The sequence below is a fragment of the Zootoca vivipara genome, chromosome 4 (assembly GCF_965207765.1).
Source record: "Zootoca vivipara chromosome 4, rZooViv2.hap1.1, whole genome shotgun sequence".
NCBI classification, from domain to species: domain Eukaryota; kingdom Metazoa; phylum Chordata; class Lepidosauria; order Squamata; family Lacertidae; genus Zootoca; species Zootoca vivipara.
This window is the reverse complement of record NC_142587.1, coordinates 102730716-102752840: the sequence shown is the minus strand read 5'-3', so window position 1 is coordinate 102752840 and position 22125 is coordinate 102730716. Positions and strand designations below refer to the sequence as shown.

The following is a 22125-nucleotide window of genomic DNA, read 5'->3' as shown; positions in this document are numbered from 1 at the left end:
TGATCTAATGTCATACTGCATTTCTTAATTATTCCAAAGAAATCATTTCCGATGTTAATCCTTCATTTATTTTTTGTTTATTTTACCAGCCACTTTACCAGAACTTTCACTCGTATTCAAATAATCTTTCCATTAATTAGTAGTCCTTTATAATTCTGTATGAAATATTTTTAATTTTCTTCTCCCCCCCCCCCCCGTTGTTTTCCAAAGTCCTCAGCAATGTCACTTTTGGGTTCTGCACACAAGGGCAAATCTCAGTGTGTCACATCCAAGACAAAGGGAAGTTTAGCCTTCTGCCATTAGTCCTGGGCAGATATCCAAAATTCCCTTCTGTCATCTCATTACAGCTACTAACACAATAACTCCAGTCAAGAATTCTTTTTATCATTCCATTGAGGATCATTGCCAGAATCATAGTCAAAATTTCAAACAGATTAATTTAAAGTTAAACCATAACAATAAAAAAATACTGTTTAAATTCCGCTAACATATTTCAAACACTTAACCTTTTGGGGGAGATTTGATGAGTAAAACAACAAATGCAAAATATATCAAAATATATCAAGATCAAAAACTTGGCTAATTCAATTAGGACATAATTTTATCTTCCCTAGTTCAAAGCAGGTCGGTTAACTAAGTCCAAATTTGATATTTAAAAAAGGTGTCCTCTGCTCATGGTGACAACTTTGGAGTGTTGACTCCCCTGTATGAATTCTGTGGTGCTCAGTGAGATGGGAGCTCTTCCTGAAGCTCTTTCCACATTACACGCACTGATAGGGTTTCTCCCCTGTATGAATTCTCCGATGGGAAGTGAGAGAGGCGCTCGTACTGAAGCTCTTTCCACATTACACACACTGATAGGGTTTCTCCCCTGTATGAATTCTCCGATGGGAAGTGAGAGACGAGCTCTTCCTGAAGCTCTTTCCACATTCCACGCATGGATAGGGTTTCTCCCCTGTATGAATTCTCTGATGGGAAGTGAGATCGGAGCTCTTCCTGAAGCTTTTTCCACATTCCATGCACGGATAGGGTTTCTCCCCTGTATGAATTACTTGATGCTTAGTGAGATCGGAACTCGTACTGAACCTCTTTCCACATTCTACGCATGGATAGGGTTTCTCCCCTGTATGAATTCTCTGATGTGAAATGAGAGAGGAAATCTGACTGAAGCTCTTTCCACATTCCATGCACGGATAGGGTTTCTCCCCTGTATGAATTCTTTGATGCTTAGTGAGATCGGAGCTCGTACTGAAGCTCTTTCCACATTCCACACACTGATAGGGTTTATCCCCTGTATGAATTCTTTGATGCTTAGTGAGATCGGAGCTTGTACTGAAGCTCTTTCCACATTCCACACACTGATAGCGTTTCTCCCCTGTACGAATTTTCTGATGCTTAGTGAGATCGGAGCTCGTACTGAAGCTCTTTCCACATTCCATGCACTGATAGGGTTTCTCTCCTGTATGAATTCTTTGATGGGAAGTGAGATGTGAGCCCTGACTGAAGCTCTTTCCACATTCCACGCACAGATAGGGTTTCTCTCCTGTATGAATTCTCTGATGCTTAGTGAGATCAGAGCTCTTCCTGAAGCTTTTTCCACATTCCACGCACTGATAGGGTTTCTCTCCTGTATGAATTCTTTGGTGGAAAGTGAGACTGTGGCTGTGAATGAAGCTCTTTCCACATTCCACACACTGATACGGTTTCTCCCCTGTATGAATTCTTTGATGGGAAGTGAGAGAGGAGCTCTGACTGAAGCTCTTCCCACATTCCACGCACTGATAGGGTTTCTTTCCAACGAGAATTCTTTGTTGGGAAGTGGAATGGGATCTCTGACTGCCGCTCTCTTCAAACTCCAAATTTTTGCGTGGCCTCTCCTCTCTGGGGATTTTGTCATTTTCACCCTTGTTCTCGATTTCCAATTCATCAAAATCTGCAGTGGAGACAAAAAGGGATTAGAGCCTCAGGAACAAATGCAGAAGAACTGAAGGAAGTTGGGTGTGTGTTCATTAGAAGGCATCTTAAGGCAGCCCTGTTTAGGGAAGCTTTTAATGTTTGATGGATTTCTGTATTTTAGTATTTTGTTGGAAGCCACCCAGAGTGGCTGGGGGAACCCGGCCAGATGGGCGGGGTATAAATAATAAATTATTATTATTATTATTCATTAGCTTGTGGTTTGTCATTAACCAACATATTTATTATTAGATTCTGGTGGGTTGTTGAATGTTGCTTACTTTGATATACAGTAGTGGTCAAAATTGTGGAAGCATTTGGAAAAACAGTATATTTCAGAGGTTTGATGCCTCATAACACTACTTTTGGAGTAATATAAAATTATGTATCAATGGGAAAATAATTTAATCCAGAATGTAATTGGCTGTATTCTATGAAACATTATAGCCAAATAACTAGAAAAAGGAAGGACAACTTGCTTAGGTTTACTTTTGTCAGATTGTTATGTGATTGCTATCAAGTTGTTTGTTTGTTTGTTGGTCTTCTTTTGTTTCGTAAGGAGTTTGCTAACACAGCTGTTGCAGATTTTGCTGTGGTTAGTGGCTCGACACAGGTCTTGAAACCCGGAGTCTAGAGAAGGGTACAGGGTTTGTCCATGAGGGACGGAAAACCAAGCCCAAAGGCTGTAAGGGTAGACACTGTTCCCTTGTAGAAGGAAGCTGGACCAAGTCCAGAGGCCGTGTGGGCCAACACTGACTCAGACAGGAACGTGGCTAGGGTTTGAGTCCCAACAAAGCCAAGTGTGAGTTTTCCTGATAGTTGGAAGGGCTATGACGCCAAGACTAGTCAGAAGTGCAAGATGGCAAGGCCCAAGGCTAATCCAGTTGCAGGTAGTTCCAAGGGTGGAACAGGTGATACAGAGGTATACTGTGCGTATGACATTTGCATGGTTGTTGCAGTTACATTGAATGACTGCAGCACAGTTCATGAATCGGGAGAGGGTGTTGGGAGATTCATTCCCCGTGTGCAGTCATAGGTTTGTTGTCTGTCATATGACTGTATGTGTTTTCATTCCACAGAGTGGGAAGTGATGTAGACAGGATGTCTGTCTTACTGTGTTCCTGAAGTGGAACTGTTGTTCTTTGTTCTTTCTCTTTGCTGTCTGATGCTAGAGAGAGAGAGAGGAAGCCATGTTGAAGAGCTCCCTGTGTTTACATGTAAATAAACTAGCTTAGCTAAAATGCTGAGATGCTGTGGTCTGTTACGCAACTGTGCAAACCTCTGCGGATGCTAAGAGTGTGTTGATGTACTCTCACATCAATCACTATGATGTCCGGGGGCTGAGGAAGGCTAAAAAGCTCCTGAACAATCGTCCAGAAAACAGGGATCATGCCAGTCAGGCATGTGTCTCTGCCAGGGTCCTACTCGTAAGTAGGCCGTTTCCTGACAGGCGTTGTAAGGCCGTAATTAAAGCTAAAGGTTACCAAACTAAGTATTAATTGACATGGTGAGAATTTCTGTATATCTCATTTTTCCTATGTATTTGATATTTCTTCTTCATGATTACTGTTCTAATAAATACTACTTCATAAAAGTTATTGCATTACATTCTTCATTAAATTATCTTTCCATTGATATATACTTTTTTGGTATTACTCCCCCCCCCAAATGGTGCTATGAGCCATCAAACTTCAGAAATACACTTTCCCCAAAAGATTTCCACAATTGGGGCCACTACTGTATGTTGTTCATTTTAAAGTTAATGTACTTTTTACACGGGATCAGATTATTATTATTAATGTTTCATGTGTTGGCTGGCTGCAACCCAGCCAGATGAGCAGGGTATGAATAAAAATTATTACTATTACTACAGTATTATTATCACTGCTACTACTACCTAATATGGGACGCAGGTGGTGCTGTGGGTTAAACCACAGAGCCCAGGGCTTGCTGATCAGAAGGTCGGCGGTTCGAATCCCTACGACGGGGTGAGCTCCCATTGCTTGGTCCCAGCTCCTGCCAACATAGCAGTTTGAAAGCACGTCAAAGTGCAAGTAGATAAATAGGTACCGCTCCAAGCGGGAAGGTAAACGGCGTTTCCATGTGCTGCTCTGGTTCGCCAGAAATGGCTTTGTCATGCTGGCCACATGACCTGGAAGCTGTATGCTGGCAACCCCAGAGTCGGTCACTACTGGACCTAATGGTAAGGGGTCCCTTTACCTTTACCTTTACTACCTAATATTCAATAAGCCTGGCTCTTCTCTCGGATGGATTTTGTTTGGCCCAGTCATGGCATCCCCTAAATCTCCAATGTCAGGAATCTCTTTGGTCGACCCAAGACTGACAGCAGCAAAAACAAAAACAGAAAACCTGACAGAAGCTACTTCTCTTTCCTAACAACTCTGAAGCTGACATTTAAGATGCCTGGGCAGTTCAGACAAGCCAAATCATGGTATAAAAAGGCAGAACTGGAGGAAGATTCTTCACAGAAGAAACTGTAATTTACTGTTTATTGTGGGGGGTGTTAGGTTCCCAGGTGTTGTAGGGGGCGCTGTTGAGCTCTGTGGAAATATATGAGGTTTATCACATAGAGGTATTTTGTTGAATTTCCAGGCAGATATTATGATCCCACAGGGAGCCTTACCAAGAGAGGCCACGATCCCACGATTCTCCTCCATGACGTCCTTATGCAGAGCTCTCTGGTCAGGATCCAGCAACGCCCACTCCTCGTCTGTGAAACAAACAGCGACATCTTCAAAGGACACTGGACCCTAAAATAAAAAGGGAAATGTCCTCCTCTGAGACAGCAGAAATATGATCTGCTACACAATGCTCTGTTGTTTCCTTCCTCTTAATTGCTGTGTTATTTCAATAGGATTCCTTTGCTGCACATTTTAATTATGGGTGCTTATTTTAACGCTATAATGAAATTCTTTTATTCTGCGTTTTCATTATGGATGTTCGTCTTTGTGCAAATAGGTAGTACTCCACCTTGTGGTTTTCAAGTCATTCTATATACACAAAGTTCCAGAAAGACATCTACTTCTGCTTCATCGACTATGCAAAAGCCTTTGACTGTGTGGACCACAGCAAACTATGGCAAGTTCTTAAAGAAATGGGAGTGCCTGATCTCCTCATCTGTCTCCTGAGAAATCTCTATGTGGGACAAGAAGCTACAGTTAGAACTGGATATGGAACAACTGACTGGTTCAAAATTGGGAGAGGAGCATGACAAGGCTGTATATTGTCTCCCTGCTTATTTAACTTATATGCAGAATTCATCATGCGAAAGGCTGGACTAGATGAAACCCAAGCCATAATTAAGATTGCTGGAAGAAATATCAACAACCTCATATATGCTGATGACACAACATTGATGGCAGAAAGTGAGGAGGAATTAAAGAACCCATTAATGAGGGTGAAAGAGGAGAGCAAAAATGTGGTCTGAAGCTCAACATAAAAAAAACCAAGATCATGGCCACTGGTCCCATCACCTCCTGGCAAAGAGAAGGGGAAGAAATGGAGGCAGTGAGAGATTTTACTTTCTTGGGCTCCTTGATCACTGCAGATGGTGACAGCAGTCACGAAATTAAAAGACGCCTGCTTCTTGGGAGAAAAGCAATGACAAACCTAGACAGCATCTTAAAAAGCAGAGACATCACCTTGCCAACAAAGGTCAGTATAGTTAAAAGCTATGGTTTTCCCAGTAGTGATGTATGGAAGTGAGAGCTGGACCATAAAGAAGGCTGATCGCCGAAGAATTGATGCTTTTGAATTATGGTGCTGGAGGAGACTCTTGAGAGTCCCATGGACTGCAAGAAGATCAAACCTATCAATTCTGAAGGAAATCAGCCCTGAGTGCTCACTGGAAGGACAGATCATGAAGCTGAGGCTCCAAGACTTTGGCCACCTCATGAGAAGAGAAGACTCCCTGGAAAAGACCCTGATGTTGGGAAAGATTGAGGGCACTAGGAGAAGGGGACGACAGAGGACGAGATGGTTGGACAATGTTCTCGAAGCTACGAACATGAGTTTGACCAAACTGCGGGAGGCAGTGGAAGACAGGAGTGCCTGGCGTGCTCTGGTCCATGGGGTCACAAAGAGTCGGACACGACCAAACGACTAAACAACAACAACATATACACCAAGTATCAAATGTGGTAACAACAATAATAATAGGACTACAAAACAAAACAACAACACCACAAACTGGCTAGTAAATATAAAACCATATTTACTGGAGTAATAGCTAGAATAGAGATACGCTAGTAACCATTCAAACCATAAACATACTAAGGTGCCATGTGCAAGTCAAGACCTGGAAATACTGTAAACATGGAATGGATAAAAGTACAACTATATCTAAACAAATTACATGCACAATAAATGTTATACAGACTGGAACAATGAACCGTCCAACAAGTAGCGTGAGTCCAAACATGGAATGGCAACCCCGTGCTGCTACAAGGGAGCACATAGGAGAATGTAAAAAAATGTTCAAAGCCCTTATCAAGGCTGAACTAGATGAAATGTTATTCAATGGGTCTTGAGCTGGAGACACAAAATCGAGTAGTGGTACCTATGGTTAAGAACTTAATTTGTTCCGGGGGTCTGTTCTTAACCTGAAGCACCACTTTAGCTAATGCGGCCTCCCGCTGCTGCCGGAGCACGATTTCTGTTCTCATCCTGAAGCAAAGTTCTTAACCTGAGGTACTATTTTCTGGGTTAGCAGAGTTTGTAACCTGAAGCGTTTGTAACCCGAGGTGGCACTCTACATGGATCAATCATGGGAAGGCAAATCAAAGCCACCACATGAGAATAATGCAGTCGGGCAAAAGAAAGAAGACCTGTTTTCCAGATATACTACAGGTTTCGTTACACTCTTCTTCAGTCCAAAGAGCTGCATGGTACAAGTAACACTCCAATTACAATGTGTGGCAAGTCAAAGAAATTATGAAACATCTCTCTCATGCTACACCTTACCCAATCATACAGAAGACTTAACTCAGGATAAAGAAGATATTCACAGGCACAGCTAGTCTTCAAACTCCTATCAAGCAGTTAAATACAATGCAGGTGTATGGAATCAATCACCACATGGTTACCTGGTTAAAGGTACAGCATCACTTTTCTGTTACCACTAAACAATAGTATACCTACATATTGAACTAAAACATAGCATCCCAAAGCAAACCCGTTGGATACAAGGTTCCTAGTTGAAATATTAATTTATACTCCTTTTGTAACAAAACTCTTCGTATATCTACGGTTCTAAAAGGTTGTTTTTTTAAGAGTCCACAAAATGAAGAAACTCAGAGCATTCTCTGTATGGGCTGCTTGCTGGAAATGTTAGACTAGAGGGGCGTCTAAACATATATTACGTATTTCGGTCCTATGTTCAGAAATTCTGGTCCTAATTGCACGGGTGGTACCAGGGCCGTCTTATGCATATCTGGCGCCCTGGTGCGAAGATCCCTCCGTCCGTCCCCCCCGTTTCCCTGGCGGGGCGCGGCTGTGCGGGCTCAGCAGTGCGGCGCCCCCCCCAGGCGGCCCGGCGCCCTGCACCACCCAACCTTGCCGTAGGGCCTGCCCTGGGTGGTAATTGCCTACATATAATAGCCCACAAGCACAGCGGATACAATTTACACTATTTTTAGTAGAGCAATTTGTGAATTGTTGCAAGACAATCTTTTTTCCATTCATTGTATTAGAGAATGATTTTACTGGTAACGCAAATCTGCAACATGTGCAATGACCACATCTATAATGCCCTTTGACCGATGTATGAGGGTCCTCATGATGATATTCTAATGAATCAGTGTGTGTAAGAACGTCCCTGAATGATCAAGTCCGTCTTTTACCTAAAATTGGCAAATTTTCACAACCTGGAATGTGTGATGATATGCCAATGTTGTTTAATAACTCTATCAATAGAGGAGGATAAAAAATTATATTCTATGGAACAAAAAATCCTGTGTTGTTCATTCTTGGGTTTTGATACTAACAAACTCTGTCTAGAAGTTCTTTTAGCCCTGTCAAGGGCTGTCTGAATCATAATCTGTGGGTACCCTCTATACCTTAATGAAGAAGAAAGAGATGCTCACCTCTGCCTCTCGACCTCCCTCCTCCCACTCGCCTCCTTCCTCTTCTGCCTCTGATTCTAGACTGCATTCTGCCACAGAGTCTCCCAGCTCACTAAGCCCTGTTACGCCTTCAGCTTCTGACACCTCCTCTTCTGAGCCTTCTCCCTCTTACCGCTCATCCTTCTTCCACCTCCACTCCTTGGGCTCTAAGATTCCCCCGGCTGCCTCCTCCCACCATTCCTCTGTGCCCAACCAGTCCATGACATTGCTCCATCCCTCTGCCTCTGTCCCCACAAGGCAGCTTCCCCTGACCTGATCTGGTTCCACAGCCGCTGCTTCCCTTCTGCCCCCATGAAAAGACGGATCAGGAGGTCTTGCCAGCATCATTCTGTCACCTGCAAGAGAAATAAAAGGTAAGCAGGATGTCAGGAGTCCCTGCTTCTCTCACAGGTGAAACAGGGCATCTCTAACTACAGATGGGCCTTTGAGAAAGCCTTACCTGCTGAGAGCATTTGGAGGTTTGTGCCCATTTCATATGTTAGTTGTGTAAAAATACATCTCCCCTCCTCTGGACCCTTGTTCCCAACAGTCCCCCCCCCAAACAATATGAAAAGAACCCTCAGATGAGTTGGAAAAGCAACAGAATGAGACCAAACGGAGAAAAACAACCTTCCTCCTTACCCAGCTGCCTCTGTCTTGTGTCCAACGGAGACCTCTCTGCCTCACAGGAATCCAAGTCCATTTCTGCAAAATGATCATTTTCCTGAAAGAGCAGCAAGGATTAAAAAGAGAGAATGAATGGCGAGAAATATTAGAAAGAGAATTACAAATACAAAAAGTTTAAGGGTGTTAGATCTCATTCCATGGATGACTTCCCAGAAAAAGGATGGGTCATAAGTAGAGCATTATGGGATGTTCTCTGTCCTTTTTGGAGCCCCTTGGGAGTATCCAGAGGAAAGTCTCTCTCACCTGCTTTCTCTCCTCTGCCTGACTCAGGAGGAAACCTTCGGCCAGGGCCACCGCCTGAGAACTGGTCTCCGCTCCGCATTCCCTCACCCAGCTCTCCATCTCCGGGGGAAGGACAGCCAGGAACTGCTCCAAGATCACCAGGTCCAGCATCTCAGCTTTCGTGTGCCTTTCCGGCTTCAGCCATTGACGGTCAAGGTGGTAGATTTGGTTGCAAACCTCTCGCGGTCCTTTGGCCTCCAGGCAGCAGAACTGCCTCAACTGCTGGCTCTGCCCCTCTGAGCGGAGGGTGTCCTCCTCACCCAGCATCTTCTGCACAGAGTTTTCCCAGAATCCCCCACTGCTCCCAGTTTGGATGGCATGGCCTCTTCCTGCTCCAGGGCCAGCTGAGTCTCGGTCATCCATCTGTGGTCTCAGGAAGCCTCTGCGAGACTGGAAGGAAGCCTTTTGTCTTCTGCCAATTTCTGCCTGTGCTGATGAGAGGTGCTAGGAAACCCTATAAAGCAAATACATTGTTCTGTTACAGGATTTGTAGGTCAGGAGAAGAAAATGGTTCTCTGAAGAAGAATGGATGAATCTTGCTAGGAACCAGGGCTAGACTGGATCACAGCCCAAACCATGAAATATCTTCTTTAAGGAGGAGGAGGAGGAGGAGGAGGAGGAGGAGGAGGAGGAGGAGGAGAAGAAGAAGAAGAAGAAGAAGAAGAAGAAGAAGAAGAAGAAGAAGAAGAAGAAGAAGAAGAAGAAGAAGAAGAAGAAGAAGAAGAAAGCAGCCTCTAGCCCTCCTAGAAGGACCATTGCAACTGAAGGGATTTCTGTGAGGTGAATCAGCCTGGTTTCTCCCGCATTCCTGTCAATGCATGAAGTCAGAACTGACTGACAAGGGAGTCATTTGTATCTTGTGAAAAATGGATGCTTGGCTCTAGTGGGGGTCCTCACCCGGGGGTCCTTGGGAGTTGTTCTCCTCCCACCCCCACTTCAGGGCACATTTCTCCCCTGCTTCTGTCTCCTTCTCTTGCACTTGGACTCTCTGCTGCTCTCAAGACAGACTCCTAGGGTGGGGTCCCTTTTTCTTTGCTCTGAGGGCCAGGTATGTATCTGGCTAACCCTCTGAGGGCCAAGTGGGCAGAGCCAAACCCTTGAAATATAGGCAGGCAATTTATTGTTATTATTCTATTAGACTCTAGTGGGGGTCCTCACTTGGGGGTCCTCAGGAGGTGCTCCCCACCCCCACCCCACCCTCCTGCTTCTGTCTCCTTTTCTTGCACTTGGACTCTCTGCTGCTCTCAAGACAGACTCCTGGGGTGGGGTCCCTGTTTCTTAGGTCTGAGGGCCATTATGCATCTAGTCAACCCCCTGAGGGCCAAGTGGACGGGGCCAAAGACATCTCTCTTGAAATTTAGGCGGGTAACCATAGAATCATAGAGTTGGAAGAGACCATTATTATTCTATTAGATAGCTTAACACCCACCCACCCATGGATGCCAAGGTCCCTGGAGTCTCAGTGAGTAGCAGCGCCTATTTCCTGCTCGGCTGGTTTCCCAGCAAGAATCCCTTTGGGAGAGAGAGGATGTGGTCCTGGGATGCCATGCTCTGGGTGCGAGGGGATTGCTGCAGTGGCCTCCGTGTGGAGCTGCCCTTGGAGACGGCTGGGAAACTGGTTTGCAATGCAGCAGCCAGACTATGGGCTGGCATCCCTCTCCTTATTCCTGGCCTTTCTTTCCCACCTTTCCTCCCTCCCTCCTCCTAGTGGGTCTTTTAATGGGGGGGGGGGTTTCCTAGTCCCCCTCCTCGTCCAGTTTTGGAAAACCATTTGCACATGTTCCCTCTGTTGTGCAATGACGCTGAGCGACGTCACACAGAGTTAAAGTCCCAGGGACTCCTTTGTTTGAAGAAGGGAGATTTCGGGGGAGTTTGGGATCCTCTGATCTCCAGGAAGGAGAGCCTTGCAGACCTCGCCCCCCCTCCCTGGCAGGACCCTCTCCTCCCTGAATTGGCTTTGTCTCCCCCCCCCCCCAGACACCCCCTGCTGCAGCCCCCCTGGGACCCCTCCCGTCTCCCCACTGCAACCTCTGGGGAGAGAGGGGGGGGAGAGACTCACCCGACCATCCCAGGAGTGAAGGGACAGCGATGCAGCCCTTGCAGGAGAGACACCAAAGCAGGAAAGGAGGACTGGGGAGGGAGGGGCTTTGGCTTTGGAGGACCTGGGAATCCCCCTTGCTTCCTGTCCTCTCTAGGAAGGCAGCTCGCTTCCCTTTAACCCTTGCAAAGCCGAGTCCACCCAGCTCAGCCCTCTCTCGCTTGGCTGAAGCTCAGATTTTTATTATTTTTTATGGATTTTATGCCCAGATATCCTTTTGAGGGTGAGGCTCTTGGTTGGACTCTGAACATCTCTCTCCTTTGGCCAGAAACTGGAGGAACAGCTTGCAGGGGAAAGGGCTTTGCAGGAGGCAAGGAACCCCCTCCTCGAATTCAGGAGTGGAGAGATAGGAGGGGATCATCCCGGGGTCATCTAGAGGAGGAGGAGGAGGCCAGAGGGAAGCTTTGTATAACCTTCTGAGGGTGAGAGCGATTCAATAGTGGAGTGCCCTCCCCTGGGGGGGGGGTGGCGGCATCTCCTTCGCCTGAGGTTTTTAAGCAGGGGTTGGAAGGCCGTCTGTTGGGGAGTCTGCAGCTGCAATTTCTGCATGGCAGGGGGTTGGACTAGATGGTCCCTGGAGGCCCCTTCCAACTGTACAATTCTGTGGTTCTGCCTACACACAAACACACACAGTCTAGGGAAAAGGCAGGATAGAAGTAAGTTAAGCAGAAGCTCTCCAGGGTTGCCTCCGATGGGCTGACCCAAGCGGTTCTCCTGCAGCTGATCCTGATGGAGTTTGTTTTATTCTTTCGGCTGCCCTCTGCATCTTCTGGAGCTTTCCATTGATTTGTTTTCTTTTGCATTTCTTGTCCTTTTGCCAGTCCTGGAGCAAATTGCTGAGGCCATCAAGGTAGCAGCAAAACAATATTGTTCTCATGCAAAGCCCTGTTCCCCTCCAGGATTCAATCCCGCTCCAAAATCTCAGCCCCCCCATCCCTCCCCCTTGCCCTAAATTTGCTGGCCACAATGACATGTGTTGAAACGGTTCCTCCTTTTAGCTACTCCGCACAGGAGCCAGGTTTAATTAGTAAACCAGGCCTGAGAGGTCAGCCCTGGGCAGAATGTTGATGGGCCCATCAATAAGACTCTATGTGACGTCTCTTGACTTGCTCTCTCTTGGGTTCTGTCTTGGGCCCAGTCTTATTCAACATCTTTATAAACGACTTGGATGATGGGCTTGAGGGCATCCTGAGCAAGTTTGCAGATGACACCAAATTGGGAGGGGTGGCTAATACCCGAGAGGACAGGATCACACTTCAAAATGACCTTAACAGATTAGACAACTGGGCCAAAGCAAACAAGATGAATTTTAACAAGGAGAAATGTAAAGTACTACACTTGGGCAAAAAAAATGAAAGGCACAAATACAGGATGGGAGACACCTGGCTTGAGAGCAGTACATGTGAAAAGGATCTAGGAGTCCTGGTAGACCACAAACTTGACATGAGTCAACAGTGTGATGCAGCAGCTCAAAAAGCCAATGCAATTCTGGGCTGCATCAATAGGAGTATAGCATCTAGATCAAGGGAAGTAATAGTACCACTGTATTCTGCTCTGGTCAGACCTCACCTGGAGTACTGTGTCCAGTTCTGGGCACCACAGTTCAAGAAGGATACAGACAAGCTGGAACGTTTCCAGAGGAGGGCAACCAAAATGGTCAAAGGCCTGGAAACAATGCCTTATGAGGAATGGCTTAGGGAGCTGGGTATGTTTAGCCTGGAGAAGAGAAGGTTAAGGGGTGATAGGATAGCCATGTTCAAATATATCAAAGGATGTCATATAGAGGAGGGAGAAAGGTTGTTTTCTGCTGCTCCAGAGAAGCGGACACGAAGCAGTGGATTCAATCTACAAGGAAGAAGATTCCACCTGAACATTAGGAAGAACTTCCTGACTGTAAGAGCTGTTTGACAGTGGAATTTGCTGCCAAGGAGTGTGGTGGAGTCTCCTTTTTTGGAGGTCTTTAAGCAGAGTCTTGACAACCATCTGTCAGGAATGCTTTGATGGTGTTTCCTGCTTGGCAGGGGGTTGGACTGGATGGCCCTTGTGGTCTCTTCCAACTCTATGATTCTATGATGGTGTTTCCTGCTTGGCAGGGGGTTGGACTGGATGGCCCTTGTGGTCTCTTCCAACTCTATGTTTCTAGGACTCTAGCACTCGCCCGCCCCGCCCCTGTTTGTACGCCTGTTCAGCCCATGTCTTAAGCGCGCTAGGCGACTGGAGCACCTTCACCGACCTTCCGATCGCAGGAACAGAGACACAGCATTCCCAGAGAAGAGGTCCTGGTGCAGTGGACTCACATCTGCTCATTGTGAGCACCAAAACTCAGCAGAGTAAAACAGAAGCAAAGCTGTGGAGGTTTTGAAGCACACCTAATTTATTTCTAATCACTACAGACATGCATGAGAGGAGCAGCTCTCATACAGCCATCTTATCTGTACGGGGGAGGGCTTATAGGGAACAGCCCCCCCCCTCATGTCGAGTTCCTCTCAGAGCAGCAAGTCCAGTAGCAGATCAGATTACAGGAGTCAGGAAGCAGGGGAGGGGGGAGAGGCTCTGACAGCATGCGAGAGCTTCAACATCGAGTAGAGAAGGAAGCAGCTGGGAGGAAATGACGGGATTGGCCACGGGAGAGCAGTCAGTCCTTCCCCCCCCCCCAACGCCTGAATTGAGGCGCACGGCACCCTGTAGGGTGAGAGGGAGGTGCTTTGGGGTTCCCAAGCTGTTATGTTGGACGCAAAACAGAAAGAAGCCATTGCAAGGTTCTGACTCGGACTAAGCAGACATGTTTTCCAGACTCTTTGCACTGTAAATAGAATGCACAATAAAAATAAGACAAGCAGGTGTGGAGCGTCATTACTCAAGAGTAGCCGCAAGAACCTCTGACAATATCTCTACACAGATGAAAGCGAAAACCTTTTAGTACCAGAGATGGAAGAACCTACGAGCAGCTTCTGCCCCCTCCTTTCTCATAAGATGAAAGTTAAACAAAATATCAGGAGATTCTTGCAATAGGAGGGGTGAAAATGCCAACAGGCCCTCCTCCCAGGGGAAAGAGGAGTCTAGATTTTTCCGAAACAGAGCAACTTTATCTGCAAAAACTTTGCAAAATCACTGCAGGAGATCATGTGGCCCGTACCAGGCCCTGATGGAGCCGGTGGTTCCGTTAAATTGCGAACCACCTGAAAGAGTCTCCTGCTGCTGTTTTCTGGAGATGCAATAGAGGTGGTGAAGGTCTTCTTTGCCATCGCTATCGCCACTTGGTAGGCTCGATGTCATGGGATAAAACCACTCCTACCACTCTCTGGAAACCATTTGGATCCATTAAGTGGCAGGGGCAGACCATCCGAATCGGTCCCACCACCACCCTGCAGAGGGGAAGAGTCGCAATGAAGTCCAGTTGCACCAGGAAGTGATCTGACCATGGCACTGCGTTAGTTTGGCTTTTACTTAAGAGTCAGATCACCAACATCCATAGAAGTGAACATGAGGTCTGAGGCATGTCCGTGACTATGAGTTGGGCCAAACTTATTCAGGGACAGCCCCATGGAGGCCATGTTTCCACAAAGTACCAAGCGGCCCCTTGTAAAGTCGTATCGGAGTGGATGTTACAATCCTCCATGACAACAAAACTAGGTGCCTCCAGGAGAACATAAGCCACGACCTGAAGCAGCTCAGGCAGGGAATCCTTGGTGCAGCGGGGAGGTCGGTACACCAAAAGGAATCCTGTACTGCCCCTATTGCCCAACTTCCAGAACATGCACTCAGAGAACCGGGTCTTCCCAATAGGACGCCTGGTGCAAGCGAATGACTTCCTAAAAATCACTGCAACCCCCCTGCCTCCTCACATCACCCGAGTTGCTGTGTGCTAGAGAAACCTGGTGGACAAGCAGTGGCAAGGACAGGCCCATCTGCTTCATCCAACTGAGTCTCCGTTACACATGCCAGGTCAAGTCCTCCATCCACAATCAAGTTGTGGATGACAGCTGTCTTGTGAGTCATTGACCTGGCATTGTACTGCAGCACCTTCAGGTCATGTGGGTCTCCCTTGCTGATTCCAGTATCCATCCAGTCAAGACCAGACCCGGAGGCAGGGATAGTCCTCAAACAATGACTAAACCTGCCTCCTCGGGAATTACATGGTCTGGTCTTAGTGTAACTCCTCCTCCTACTCGTGATCAGATGTCCCAGTGCATCCCTCCCTGTGGAACCTGCCCCAGCCATTCTGTTGGATGGGACCCACTCCCAGGCAGCCCTGACCCCTCCCCTTAATCAGCTGCCCTTAAGAGGCCTGTCAGGTCCCTTCCTGGACCAGATGGAGAGAGGCAGGGATGGGACCTGCAAGCGATCACAGCAGGGGTTGCCTGCAAATGGGGTGAGCAGTTCCTTCATCCAAGTCATTTATAAAGACGTTGAACAGCAACGGGCTCAGGACAGAACTCTGCAGCATCCCTATTGTCACTTTCCCCCAGGATGATGAGGACCCATGAAGGAGTCCTCTTTGGGTTCGGTCAGTCTAATCCACCTAACAGTTACCTCATTCAGCCCACATTTTACCAGCTTACACACATAAATATTGCGGGGACAAGAGTATTTCTCTGGCTTGACTTGTGTTTGAGAAAGTCATGCTTTCATCCTGTGTGTTTATGTTGTAAAATCTTCGGATGAAGGGCACATAAATTTTAAAAATGATAAGAAGGATATTGATAAGCTGGATCATGTGCAATGGAAGGACATTTATGTATTTAATTTGCATACCACCCGACCCAGTGGTGCCGACTTGAATAAAATACTGTTGGGGGGCCAGGTAAGGACCACCTTGCACAATCAATCACATGATGCATGCCCCCCATTGGAATGACAATGCCTATCAACTGGGGGGGGGGCCCATCAAATATTTTGTTGGGGGGGGCAAAGACCCCTCAGCCTCTTACAGTTGGCTCCTATTCCCCACACCCACAGGTCTCCGGACGATTACAACATAAAACGGCTATATAAAAACACAAAATATACATCTGTAACCCCCCCCTCCCCACCACATTTTAAAAGGGCATTAGATGTCAATCAGCCAAAGGCCTGGTTAAAATGGTGCATATTGGCATGACGTCTAAAGCTATACTGAAGGGTTTTTCTGAACTATGTATGGATTCTCTGATGCCGAGTGAGATGGGAGCTCTGGCTGAAGCTCTTTCCACATTCCACACACTGATAGGGTTTCTCCCCTCTATGAATTATTTTATGCCTAGTGAGATGGGAGCTCGTACTGAAGCTCTTTCCACATTCTACACACTGATAGGGTTTCTCCCCTCTATGAATTATTTTATGCCTAGTGAGATGGGAGCTCGTACTGAAGCTCTTTCCACATTCCACACACTGATAGGGTTTCTCCCCTCTATGAATTATTTTATGCCTAGTGAGATGGGAGCTCGTACTGAAGCTCTTTCCACATTCCACACACTGATAGGGTTTCTCCCCTGTATGAATTATTTGATGGTTAGTGAGATGGGAGCTCATACTGAAGCTCTTTTCACATTCCATACACTGATAGGGTTTCTCCCCTGTATGAATTCTTTGATGGGAAGTTAGGGAGGAGCTCGTACTGAAGCTCTTTCCACATTCCATGCACTAATAGGGTTTCTCCCCTGTATGAATTCTTTGATGCTTAGTGAGATTGGAGCTCTTTCTGAAGCTCTTTCCAAATTCCACACACTGATAGGGTTTCTCCCCTGTATGAATTCTCTGATGCTTATTGAGATCGGACCTCGTACTGAAGCTCTTTCCACATTCCACACACTGATATAGTTTCTCGCCTCTGTGACCGCTTTGATGAGAAGTTAGGGAGGAGCTCGTACTGAAGCTCTTTCCACATTCCACACACTGATAGGGTTTCTCCCCTGTATGAATTCTCTGATGCTTAGTGAGATCGGACCTCGTACTGAAGCTCTTTCCACATTCCACACACTGATAGGGTTTCTCCCCTGTATGAATTCTTTGATGGGAAGTGAGAGAGGAGTTGTGACTGAAGCTCTTTCCACATTCCACACACTGATAGGGCTTCTCCCCTGTATGACTTATTTGATGGAAAATGAGAGAGTTGCTCTGACTGAAGCTCTTTCCACATTCCACACACTGATAGGGTTTCTCCCCAGTATGAATTATTTGATGCTTAGTGAGATTGGTGCTCGTACTGAAGCTCTTTCCACATTCCACACACTTATAGTGTTTCTTTCCAATGAGATTTCTTTTTGGGGATGTTGAATGGGAGTTCTGACTGCAGCTCTCTCCACACTCCAATTTTTTGTGTGGCTTCTCCTCTCTGGGGATTTGGTCATATTCACCCTTGTTCTCAATTTCCAATTCATCAGAATCTGCAATGGAGACAAAAAGGGATTAGAGTCTCAGGGACAAATGCAGAAGAACTGAAGGAAGTTGGGTGTGTGTTAATTACCTTTGTGATTTGTCATTAACCAACATATTTATTATTAGATTCTGATGGGTTGTTGTTGAATGTTGCTTAGTTTGTGCAAGGGGGTGGGCTTACAGGGAACAGCCACCCCTCATCAAATCCAGCTCTTCAAACGGCGGAGGGACAGGAGACAGGAAGGAGGAAGTGAGCGGAGTGGGCCAGGGCTCAGGTAGCATCCAAGAGTACCACCTGCAGCCTGTGATACCAGCGAGGAAGGAGGGGCCAGCGGAGAGGTCTAGCGGGGAAGCAACAGAGCGGCGTCCTTTCGAATTCACCCCGGAACGGAGGCGATCAGTGGCTCACAAATGCAGGGGGTGGAGATTTGGGGTCCCCAAACTACTCTGCTGGGGGAGGAGCCGAAAAGCGCCATTGGGAGAATCTGATAGCACTGAGTAGCCATGTTTTCATGAAGCTCTTGCACTGTAAATAACTTTCACAATAAAAGTATTAAAGACAAGATGGTTTGGAGTGTCATTGCTCGAGGGTAGCCAGCAACCTCCCTGACAGCTTGATATACAGTAGTGGCCAAAATTGTGGAAGCCTTTTGGAAACGTGTGTATTTCAGAAGTTTGTTGTCTCAAAATACCACTTCTTTTGGAGTAATACCATAAAATTATATACCAATGTAAAGGTAATTTAATCAATGATGTAAAGCAACATAGTTTGTTCAGTTATCTGTATTCTATCAAAACATATAGCCAAATAACCAGAAAAAAGGAAGCACAACTTGCTTAGGTGGACTTTTGTCAGTGTGTTATGTGATTGCTATCAAGTTGGTTGGTTTTTTTTGCGTTCTTTCATTTAGTGAGTTTGTAAAAGATAATAAAATTAAAGAAATGGCACAAAGAGTTGATTGGTCACCCAGAGAGCGATGTAAAATAGTACTATTAAGTGAACAAGGCTACAGTTATGAAGAAATTAGATGAAAGATTGGGAAAAACTAAACTGAAGTTGGCATTTCTATGTTTTTGAAGAGGTATAAGGAGACTCAGTCTCCACAAAATCAGACTGGTAAAGGCAGGAAAAGGTGCACAAAGGCAAGTGACAATTGAAGAATGGAGAGACTGTCCCTACATGACCAAAGAATATCATCTGGGTGTCTACAAGATGACATGGCACAATGTAATGTGAAGTTGAGTGCAAGGACTGGTCTAAATGCTAGAATTCTAAGGAAAAGCCATTGTTATCTCTCCAGCAAAGCTTTAAAAGCTTGAATCCATGTTAAGTGGACAGTGGAACAATGGGACAGTGTTATTTGGAGCAATGAGACCCAAATCTCCTTGCTTGGTAGTGATGGCATGAAATACGCGAGGAGAAGAATCGGATAAGATTTACATCCTACTTGCATTACACCGACCGTGAAACACCCAGATAGTGTGAAGATTTGGGGTTGTATGACAGCAAAAGGTGTGGGCAGAATTTGCATCATTAATGGGAATGTAAATGCCCCAAAATACATAAATGAAATACTTGAGCAAAAATTGAAGTGTTCTGCATGTGGTCTTTTCCCAGATACCAAAGCGTTTATATATAAAATTATAAATATTTGTGTCAGGGTGACTCCCTACAGGGAACCAGCCCCCATCATCCTGACGTCCACCTCGCCAAGCACAGGGAGCAGTGGCGGCTCTGAAGCAGCCAGAGGGGGAGGAAGAGACTTGGAGGGAGAGAGAAATCAGAGTGAGGAACAATGGGAAAGCTCGGGGGGGGGGCGAGAGATGCAGACGGGGGCTCAGGGATGTTGCAGAGCCAGGGCACCTACAGATCAGGGAGGAAACTGAGAGGGCATCGCTCCTTCCGGCGCAAGAAGTAAGGAGAGCGCCGTGATGCAGGTCAAGGGGGAGGCGTTTTGGGGTGCCCCGACTACATTGCTGGCGTAGGAACAGACGTACGCCATTGCTGGATTCTGATTCGGGATGAGAGGTCATGTTTTTAGCTGTCTCTACACTGTAAATAATTAGCACAATAAACATCTTTGAAGACAAACTGGTCTCTAGCGGAGTTACTCCGGAGTAGCCACGATGACCCTCTGACAACAATCCGGCAATCATTGTTTGTAGGGGGTGCTGTTGAGCTCTGTGAAAATATATGAGGTTTGTCACATAGAGGTATTTTTTGAATTTCCAGGCAGATATTATGATCCCACAGGGAGCCTTACCAAGAGAGGCCACGATCCCACAATTCTCTTCCATGACATCCTTATGCAGAGCTCTCTGGTCAGGATCCAGCAATGCCCACTCCTCCTCCGTGAAACAAACAGCGACATCTTCAAAGCACACTGGACCCTTTAAAAAAAAGGGAAATGTTCTCCTAAGACAGGATCAATATTAGCTGCTACACAATGCTCTGTTCTTTCCTTCCTGTTAATTGCTGTCTTGTTTCAATAGGATTCCTTTGCTGCATGTTTTAATTATGGATGCCTATTTTAATGTTTTAATGGAATTCTTTTATTCTGCGTTTTAATTATGGGTGTTCGTCTTTGTGCAAATAGGTGATACTCCTCCTTGTGTTTTTCAAGTCATTCTCCCTACGCAAGCATTCCAGTTTCCCCGATGGAAGGATCCACTTTCTCCTCTCCTCATGAACTGTTCTGGGGAGGTTCCCTCCCAAGCCCTAGAGCCAAATTCCAGGGGTTCATGAGGGCATGGAGAGGAGTGGGGGGAGGAAGGCCCCATTTTGCAAGTGGATGGGGCTGGTTAGGTGAATTCTGGCCACTATTTGATCTCGTTTGTCCACTGCTTAGAAGCCAATTTTAGCATTCAGTGATCAATCTAGAAATAGAAGAAGCCTAGTTTGGATGGCCATCTGTCTTGGATGATCTAGCTGAGATTCCTGCAATGCAGGGGGTTGGACTTGATGACCCTTGGGGTCCCTTTCAACTCTAGGATTCCATGAAAACTGCCACTACAAATGAATCCTACTGGCGACATTCAGAACAAAACTTAAGCCTAAATTGTTTATACAACAAGGAGTAGCTATGGGCTTCCAAATCCGCTCCAAGTGTGGCAAACGTTTTCATGAGAAGCTTTGATTGGAATCACATTCTAAATAATAACCCTTTTAAAGATTACATTTTGTTTTATGGACGTTATATAGACTCTCTCCTGCTGTGAGTGCCCACAGGCCCTGTCCCTACCTCTCTCCACCTGGTTTAGGGCGGGGCCTGGAAGGCCTCATAAAGGACTGCTGCCGCTGCTCTGCTGCTGGTGCTGCCCAGGGGAACTTGAAACAGCACAGAGTTCTTTTTAAAATGCTTTTCAAAGAATTTTTTATGTTTTTATCTTCTTTGGGGTGGTAGGTGGGAGGGATTTTTAGTTGGGTGTGGGAATCTGTTAAATTTTAGTGTATTTGTAATTTTTATTTTTTATTTTATTGTTTTATTGTGTTTGGGGTGGTAGGTGGGAGGGATTTTTAGTTGGGTGTGGGAATCTGTTAAATTTTAGTGTATTTGTAATTTTTATTGTTTTCGGTTTTATTGTTTTATTGTCTTTTTTGTGTTCTTCTTTTGTTGAGTTCTTTGCTGTTTTTTACAGAGCTTTTATTTTGTTTTTAAGGGGAGGGGTCAGGGCTGCCCGGGAGGGGGTCCCAGCAAGCAAAATGGCTGGGGCAGATTCCACAGGGGGGTGTGCACTGGAACAACCGATCTCAGTGGTCACGGGTAGGAGGAGGAGTTACGCTAAGACCAGACCATGTCATTACCGAGGAGGCAGACTTAGTCGTTGTCTGAGGACTATCCCTGCCTCCAGGTCTGGTCCTGACCGGACGGATATTGGAATAGGCAAGGGATACCCACATGACCTGAAGGTGCTGCTGTGCAATGCCAGGTCGATGATGAATAAGACCACCGCCATTCACGACCTGATTGTGGATGGAGGATTTGACCTGGCATGTGTGACAGAGACCTGGTTGGAGGAAGCCGATGGGCCCGTTCTTGGCCCTGCTTGCCCACCAGGTTTCTCTTATGCACAGCAACCCAGGCCATCTGGGCGGGGAGGGGGGGTTGCAGTGATTTTTAGGAAGTCATTAGTTTGCACCAGGCGTCCTATTGGGAAGACCCAGTTCTCTGAGTGCATGTTCTGGAAGTTGGGCAATAGAGGCAGTACAGGATTCCTTTTGGTGTACCGACCTCCCCGCTGCACCAAGGATTCCCTGCCCGAGCTGCTTCAGGTCGTGTCGGATGTGCTCCTGGAGACACCTAGCTTGGTTGTCTTAGGGGATTTTAACATCCATGCCGACACGACCTTACAAGGAGCCGCTCGGGACTTCGTGGAAAGCATGGCCACCATGGGGCTGTCCCTGAATAAGTCTGGCCCAACTCATAGCCGCGGACATGCCTTGGACTTGGTGTTTACCTCTATGGATGTTGGTGATCTGACATTAAGTAAAAGCGAAACAAAAGAAGTGCCATGGTCAGATCACTTTCTGGTGCAACTGGACTTCTCCGCAACCCTTCCCCTCTGCAGGGAGGTGGGACCGATTCGGATGGTCCGCCCCCGCTACTTAATGGATCCAATTGGCTT

At 46.3% G+C, this 22125-nt stretch overlaps 1 protein-coding gene and 1 pseudogene across 2 annotated transcripts in view; both read right to left on the bottom strand.

The window, feature by feature from the left end:
* LOC118078417 (uncharacterized) overlaps nucleotides 1-22125 on the bottom strand; it is a 295133-nt gene that overhangs the window by 42677 nt on the left and 230331 nt on the right. The window contains exon 5 of the mRNA XM_088668903.1: nucleotides 4598-4724. Coding sequence (XP_088525029.1) covers nucleotides 4598-4724 — 127 coding nt within the window. The remainder of the gene's footprint in view (nucleotides 1-4597; nucleotides 4725-22125) is intronic.
* On the bottom strand, nucleotides 46-20703 carry LOC148686108 (uncharacterized; annotated as a pseudogene). Its single transcript, XR_015949816.1, has 3 exons — nucleotides 19764-20703; nucleotides 16277-17507; nucleotides 46-1806 (listed from the first exon to the last, which is right to left on the bottom strand). The product of XR_015949816.1 is annotated as an uncharacterized LOC148686108 (transcript).